General features: G+C 34.1%; 2 protein-coding genes across 2 annotated transcripts in view; both read right to left on the bottom strand.

The window, feature by feature from the left end:
- Window positions 1–1,443, bottom strand: part of LOC109581326 (mucin-5AC-like) — a gene marked incomplete at its 3' end in the record, with an annotated part of 6,051 nt that extends 4,608 nt beyond the window's left edge. Inside the window, exon 1 of the mRNA XM_019995368.1 lies at window positions 1,400–1,443. Within this exon, the coding sequence (XP_019850927.1) occupies window positions 1,400–1,443 (44 nt within the window). The remainder of the gene's footprint in view (window positions 1–1,399) is intronic.
- A 5,734-nt stretch (window positions 1,444–7,177) lies between these two features.
- On the bottom strand, window positions 7,178–8,184 carry LOC100639354 (alcohol sulfotransferase-like). The gene is made up of 3 exons (XM_003385841.1): window positions 7,867–8,184; window positions 7,560–7,818; window positions 7,178–7,506 (listed from the first exon to the last, which is right to left on the bottom strand). Exons 1-3 carry the CDS (start codon window positions 8,182–8,184, stop codon window positions 7,178–7,180), a joined length of 906 nt encoding a protein of 301 aa, XP_003385889.1.
- Window positions 8,185–8,236: the final 52 nt, after the last annotated feature.

The raw sequence follows: 8,236 nt of genomic DNA, 5'->3' as shown, positions 1-8,236 counted from the left end.
ATCTAAGCTGGCAATATTTTCTCTAGTGTAGGCAGTGTTGTTTCCAATCTGACAGCATTCAGAAAGTTCTAAAAAGTAAAATTAAATCAAAATGACCGACTGTTGCTGTTCCTTTAATTTCAAGATTACTTAAAGTGCTGTATTTTTGTTGTTTTTTCATTTATAATTTTACTTTTACCACAATCCTAGTCAGTTATAATTTGTGATAATTTTCTAATTCTACTTTATCTATAATTAAACTCTAGTAAAATTAACAGTTTTACAGCCCATTGTCATCGTTAAATCTCTAATTTTGATTGGCAGCTTTGAAAATGTAATAAAAATTGAGTCATTTCATAAAAAAGTATGAGCTCTAATATTTTCTAAAAATTTGGTATCTTTTAAAATGACAATAACAAAAATAAAAGTCATAACTGACTCAAACTTCTACATAGCATAACGACATTAATACACATCAGAAAGTATAATAAAAATTAGGGGTGATTTTAGAGCCATTTTTGGAAAAAAGTATGGGCTATAGTACAGGGTATTTTTCCAAAATTTGGAATTAAAAAAAATGGCCATAACTCAAAAAAATGAAGCCGGAATTGGCTCAAACTTTCTACGTAGCATAACGACATCAATATGCATTAAAAAATATAATAAAAATTAGGGGTAATTTCAGAGCCATTTCTGGAAAAAAGCATGAGCTATAGTACTGGGTATTTTTTTCAAATTTTGGAGTTTTCAAAAAATTGGCTATAACTCAAAAAATTGAAGTCGGAATTGACTCAAACTTTCTACATAGCACAAGTACATCAATATGTATCAGAAAATGTAATAAAAATTGGGGGTGATTTTCGAACCATTTTTTGGAAAAAAACTTGGGCTATAGTACAGGGATTTTTTTCAAAATTTGGAGTTTTTAAAAAATGGTCATAACTCAAAAAATTGAAGTCGGAATTGACTCAAACTTTCTACATAGCATAAAAACATCAATATGTATCAGAAAATGTAATAAAAATTGGGGGTGATTTTGGAGCCATTTTTCTGAAAAATCCATGGGCTATAGTACAGGATATTTTTCCAAACTTTGGAGTTTTTAAAAAATAGTCATAACTCAAAAAATTGAAGTCAGAATTGGCTCAAACTTTCTATGTAGCATAAGGGCATTATAATGTATCAAGAAATGTGATAAAAATTAGAAGTGACTTTAGGGCCCTTTTTTGGAAAATAGTACATGGTATTTTTCCACAAATTTGGAATTTTCTTAAAACGGCAATAGCACAGAAAATTAAAGTCAGAATTGGCTACATAGCATAAGGACATAGATTATGAGATACAAGGAAGAAGATGACAAAGAATGTTGTGTAGCTAATTTTGAATTCTTTTTGTGTTGAGTAAACAGATTAGGTTATACTGATCATTTCCCGAGTGGCCTGTGGGGACTCCCGGAATACACATTAGAAAATGTAATAAAAACTTAAACTAACTTTCAGAAAAAAGCATGTGCCATAGTAGAGGCATTTTTCAGAATTTTGAAGTTTTTAAAAGGCCTTACAATCTTTAACCAAAATTTTTTTTAAAGGCTACAAGAGAATTTCCCAATTTTATAAACCTTCTGATACATGTACATATACTTGTTGCTTTTAGATGATTTCAATTTTCAATCAAAATTTGATTGTTTTACAAATATTTATAGTTACTCCAAAAGCCAGCTCGATCATGAAGCACCATAGGACGCCTTTTTTTAGGGCTGTAAATTTCACTGATTTTGCAATTTTTTGAAGATTTGCGAAATTACTTCCGCAAAAATATGATACAAGATGGCAGATGGCATTAATTTGCAAAAATTAAATCCGAAAATAGATTTTTAGGCAAATTTGCAAAATTTACAGCCCTAAAAAAAAGGTGCTCTATGGTATGCTACTTAGCAAACTTTGAGGGAAACCCTGTTCTATGGTTGGAATGTGGTTTAAAATATGTATTTCTTAATAATTATTGGTCCTTGGCAAAACTTTGGGTAATTAGAATTAAAATGAGAATGGAAAATAATTACCTGGAATAGGTGTTGGAGTTATTGTTTGAGACACTACTGAAGATGGCTCACACACAACGATGACAGAAGTAGAAGCTTGTGTTAAAGAAGGAGAAGAACCACCATCACTGACAGAAGATACACTAATTACTCCAGTGGTAGCAGACACAATGGAGGAAGTTACAGTTGATGTAACAGATGCAGTGGTAGAAGCAGTAATAAAATCACTAGAAACTGTTTGGGTAGGAACAATGATTGTACTAGAAACTGCTGTTCCAAAAGTTGAATCAATCGATACTGAACTAATTCCTGTTGGTTCCACAGTCACAGTCCTTGTTATGCATTGTGTTGATCCTAACAAACCTCTGCTGGGAGACTGCTCCATTCTGTTCCTGCTGCAGCAGTGTTCTGTTATGCTTCTACATAACCCAACTGAATTTGGAAAGATGCATTCTTTGTTGTCCTCTGATTGTATCCTTCCTATGTAACAGCATTCACAACATGTCAGTGCCTCACTATTACACTCGTTGTCTTGATGATGTTGTTCAATAAAGCAATCTAAGCTGGCAATATTTTCTCTAGTGTAGGCAGTGTTGTTTCCAATCTGACAGCATTCAGAAAGTTCTAAAAAGTGAAGTAAAATCAAATCCCCACCTTTTAGTCATGCATTTTTTCTATTAACTCAAATACAGTAGCAATAGATTTTAAAATAATTATTTCTTTTAAATTTATCTTCAAATAACCTAACATTTTAGGAATATTATGATAATATGTAATTAAGATTTAATGCATAGTTTTTAAGCAGTTTAAAAATTTGTCACATTCTGTTTACCATCAGCTAATTTTTATAATACCATATAGCTGAAAAGTTTGCAGGAATTATATTTTGCAATTTTGTACTGATAGAGCAAGTTTTAAAGTATGTGGAATTTAATTTTGCTAGTGTAGGCGTGTACTGTTGATACGCCGATTACTTAAAGGCTGCAAAAGTCATGGCAGCCATTTTGTTTGGGGGTGAATCCTACTTAGTAACGCAACCGTGTTACTAATAATGCTTTGCGGAATTAAATTGTGCATTTTTATGATGAATAGCTAACAGCAAAATTAAATTCCAGCAAATATTTTCAGCTATACGGTAAATATTATTGACAGATACATAATTAAGGTAATAAAAAACACTATGCTATTACTTTAATTATCACCAAAATGCCAAGTATTTTTTGCCATTTTATAAGTTCTATTCTAATAGAATTGAAAATTTCAATTACTATATATGATGAATAACAAATGCATTATTACAGTTTAAATTCATTATTACTATAATTTCATAGTGACTTTAATTGAAACTGCCACAAAAAATGCCAAAATTAAAATCCGTACCAAATCCTGCTTTTAAAATAAAATTGTCAAACAAATTGATGTGAAGCTGCCTGTATATGCTATGAGAAAAGTATAAGTGCATAATCACATTTTATCCATAATTAGGTTTTGCTCGTTAGAAAGTAATTCATGTGTAAATGTGAAAATGCTATACCTCATTATCACTGGAAAAAATAGAATTTTAAAGTCTCGTATGCCACAGGTAACCACACGTGTAACCAGACTAGAGTAACTACGTATGGCGTCAGGTACCTGTATAACTTCAAAGTATATATCTGGGCAATTTTTATTCCACAGTCATGGCAGGTCTAATTTAATTAATTCCACACCTTATTTGGGAGTTTTAGATTTACTGTACATAAGAGTCGAAGTGAGTAGTAGTAATACACTTAGTAACTTTGTGAAACCTCTCAGACCATGAGTCTATGGATTGTTAATGAGGGATGACCACTAGTTTAGTAGCCCCATCTATCATCAATACTACTGTAGACAAATAACAACGGCTTTGATACTTACCTAGACGAGGAGTTGGCATTGGAGAAGTGTCAGCACTTGTTTTAGCTGTTTCACAAATTATTTCTGTCGTATATGAGGCAGATTCTCCATTCGTACTAACTACGGTGACTGCACTAGCAACACAGAGTACCAGGACTAGATCCAATACCTTCATATTGACTGCCGCTGGCAGATAGGGACTATGTAGCACACAGGACCGGTCTCTCTATTTCTCTCTTTATCAAAACTTTAAGGGATGAAATACAAGGCACAAGGCATACTGTAATTACCACTTCGCGCGCAATCTGCCGCTCTCTTTCTATTCTGGTCGCTAGGCAACCAAGCTCAATGATCACAGGAATTATTCTTGATTCCATATTTAGAAGGTGTCAGCGATTCTCCTTAACTGTTATATGGCTCATGCATACCATGAACCAGTCTAAGAGTTCCTATACACACAACATACACATACAAGCACTGAAAACATAAGAATGCCTGCTGCCAGCACTCCATGCATGTGGTGGCCATCGACTCAGTGCCAATAACTATTTTTTGAGTTATAGACTATCACTGAGTTCACTCACAACAAACTAAATTAATATCATGTGACAAGATTGAGTGTTGGCCAACTCAACTAAGCTGCCCTTACTGAGTGGACTGCTCATAGCCATACTTAAAGGTGGGCATCCACTATGCAACTTTAATGCAAGTACCTTTGATGTGATCGTGCAACATGTTGCATGAAGTTGAGACTCTCTCTACTTCATGCAACATGTTGCCCAACCACATCAAAGGTTTAATCACAAGTTGCAAGCAACAATGCTGCATAGTGGATGCCCACCTTTTTGGACATGAACCGAGGTAAGAACAGAGAATACGGAATGATGATGATCACACCACTGACCGTAACCATGAAATACCATACAATTATGATAGTAAACATGCAATTAATAATATTGGCACCACAAAAGACACAAAATATGCCACACAAACAAACATCTGTACTGACATGGCCACTGAGTGCAATTCAGTGCATGCAGGACTATTCAGTATTGTTTATCAGGCCAGTATAAAATCAAAATTATGGCCTGCCTAATTAAGATGACCATCAAGCATCCAATTTGCACCATATCTATAACAAAAACATGTAAATTACACTTCCTTCCTATGCACCCTCCACTCCTCCCCCTTTATATACACTTAAAATGTGCAAATGAAAGAAGATTGACTCTGTATAATCATCAATATACATGTACATGATTGTAATTAATTATGTATAGTTGAGTTAACTAATGAGGAAATGAATTATGCATTACTTTTTCTATGACAAACAAACTTAAAAATTGTAAACAAATAGGTATCATCTCTGGCTTGCCAGTTTGATATGGGTTAAAATAAAGTAATCTAAATAGAAATCATAAGAGCTTAAAAATACATTAAGTCATTGCTTCAAAAATTCCAACCACACAACCAAATTTACAAGCCTAATTAATCAAATTGTAATCTGAGTAGTTGCGTCAAATTTTTTTACTATACCAATAGATCAAATGTCAAGACTCATTTGTACTGTACATTCATACTGGTACATGGAAGTGTAAATTCGATGTGTGGTGGTTATGAGCTCATTGTTATTCATTATAGTAACCATGAGGTTGCACGTGGTCAACAACTATTTAATATACATACACACACACACAGACACACACAATAATCAGTCAGTCCAGTCGTTCATTCTTTCGTTGTCGTCTCGTTCTACTATCAAGTATCAACTCAACAATTTGTCTCATCATTGCTCTCACTGCACTCTTAGAGAACTGAATTTTAGTAGTAGGAGTCCTATGTTGTCAGAGATCTTTATTATCATTATCTTTATCATTTCTGTAATTTCTCTTTCTCTCATCTCTCTTAAGAACTATTCCCAATCTTCCTTCCTTTTCTCTTTTCTCTCTAAATCCCTTCTTCCTTCTCTTTTTATTGTCCTTTACTGTATTACTAATAACAGTTGTTACGACCACACTACAGATGAATGTATTGACTTTGTATGAGACAATTAATTTCAATGACACGCATGATGTAGCTGATTTAATTTTTTCAATAGATAGCCAATATCATTTATGAGCAAAGAGAACATGCAAAAAATAAGTTGAATGAAGCTGGTGGATCAAAGGGATGGAAAGAGGGGAATAACAAATGTTTAGGATTATTTCAACATAATTATTTACTGGGAAGGAAAAGTGTACAGAGACAATTAGAAAGATACAACACAGAGGCTATACAAATGAGCATTCATTGCTCAATGTTAAATTGACAAGAGTTCACGTTATTAGCTCACTGCTACTTTCACTAAAATTTGTTTTATGAATAACTGCAGATGATGTACAAAAAGCAGAGCTCACTGAGTTATTTGCTCATAGCTTCAAATTAATCATAAAACACAAGAATAAACACATCATTAAAGAGGAGACTAATTAATAGGTGAACAGAAGAAAAAACACAAAAAATTACAAAATTATAAATTCCGGGGCTATTCCCTATAGTTAGTGTGCCCAATGTTGTTGAGGTTGGCATCATCATAAATATTATTGTGTAATTCACTAGAGATAGAGTTACAAAATGGTACGTAATATATGAGTAATAATAAAAAGGCATAACAAGTTTACCTTTAAGAGACATTTAAATGTATAGTATCCATTAAGGCAACAATACTCTTGATAAAGGTTACTTACAGCAAATAAAAAGAAAAAATTACAAAGGCAAATCAGAGCTGTGAACAAAAAATGTAAAAAAAAAAGTCTGCAACACCGGCGATTCCTAGGCGGTCACCCATCCAAGTACTAAGCCGGCCCGACGTTGCTTAACTTCAGTGTTCAGATGGGAACTGGTGCTTTCAACGTGGTATGGCCGCAGACAATAACTCAATCGATTTTTTTAACAAATACATGTTATAGATAAACTACAGATGTTGAGGGTTACTGGATATACACGAGGATGTTAGTTGATTTAGAAGCCGAGGCGAATCCGAGGCTTCTAAATCAACTAACATCCGAGTGTATATCCAGTAACACGAAACAGCTGTAGTTTATCTGGTTTGTACTACAGTGTGTGGGTGTATGAAAGGCACTGTCGTCTAACTACCAGAATTGGCAGTTAGATGATGGCTTCTAACTACCCTGCTGTGGTCTACACTATATAAACTCGTGGCGGTGCTTTGATACACCCACACACTGTAATACAATTAATTTTAATGCAATAATTGTAACAATTTAGACACTCAATACTGCAATTTCATGCACCAATAGTGTCTCCGTAGTCAAACACAATGTCAGTTTCACCAAGCTTCTCCTTCACTGCAGCATCTAACTTCTCAATATCTTCAGGACCAAAATAATTGTGCCATTCCCCTACAGCCCCTTTACGAACAAATTTGTATTTTGTCAAGGCACTGTTAAAAGACTCAAGATTCATTTTCATTTTATCAATTCTTGAGTTTGCAGCTATCTCTTCAATTAGCTTTTGACTCAATTGATATCCCAAGAATGTACTGATTGATTGTACAGCTCCTACTGGATCCTTCTTCATCCTCTCATAAGACAGCATCAGGATATTAGGAGAATCTGAATATAATGATTTAAAAAGTAAATCAACAATTAATCAAGGCAGTACTGACCTTTATGATCCCACCAGCCTCTTATATTATCCAATGGGCTACCATAAACAACATTACCATCAACAAAATCATCAAGATATTTACTCCATGTAAGAGGAGATTTGTGTGCAAACTGCTTTTCAACCAAATACCAGGACACAGCAACATCTCTTGGATTCCTATAGGAGTATATGTATTTAGCTGGACTTTGATGTGGAGGACCACCAGCAACATGATCATAAGGATAATGATGTTTCATATATCGTGGAGATTCCATTGCCTATAAAGGTTGATAAAAAGATCATCATGCTACATGTCCTATACATACTTCAACTTCAATAAGTTTCATGATGTCAATGCAAGGTGCTATGCTATCCAAGTCTTTTTCAAGAGGTGTTCCACCATTAGCTATTAACAGCACAATGTACATAATCCAATTTGTTCCACTCCTCACATAGGAGGTGACAAATACATCACTTGAACGAATGACAAGTTTTTCTTTTAAGTCTAAGACATCTAGTGCCTTCACTCCAGGAAACAGCTTGATGCCACCAGGAAGCATCTCAAATTTTTGATCAAAAAGCATTTCTCCAGCAAGGTACTTTTCCATGTGAGAGCTAATAGGCTTGAGGCCTACACCAGCCATTGTGCCTTACTGAATATAAGTGTCTTTCTAATAAATACACACAGTAGTATTT

The sequence above is a fragment of the Amphimedon queenslandica genome, unplaced genomic scaffold, assembly GCF_000090795.2.
Source record: "Amphimedon queenslandica unplaced genomic scaffold, v1.1 AMPQUscaffold_13447, whole genome shotgun sequence".
Taxonomy (NCBI): domain Eukaryota; kingdom Metazoa; phylum Porifera; class Demospongiae; order Haplosclerida; family Niphatidae; genus Amphimedon; species Amphimedon queenslandica.
This window is presented reverse-complemented; position numbering and strand designations above follow the sequence as displayed.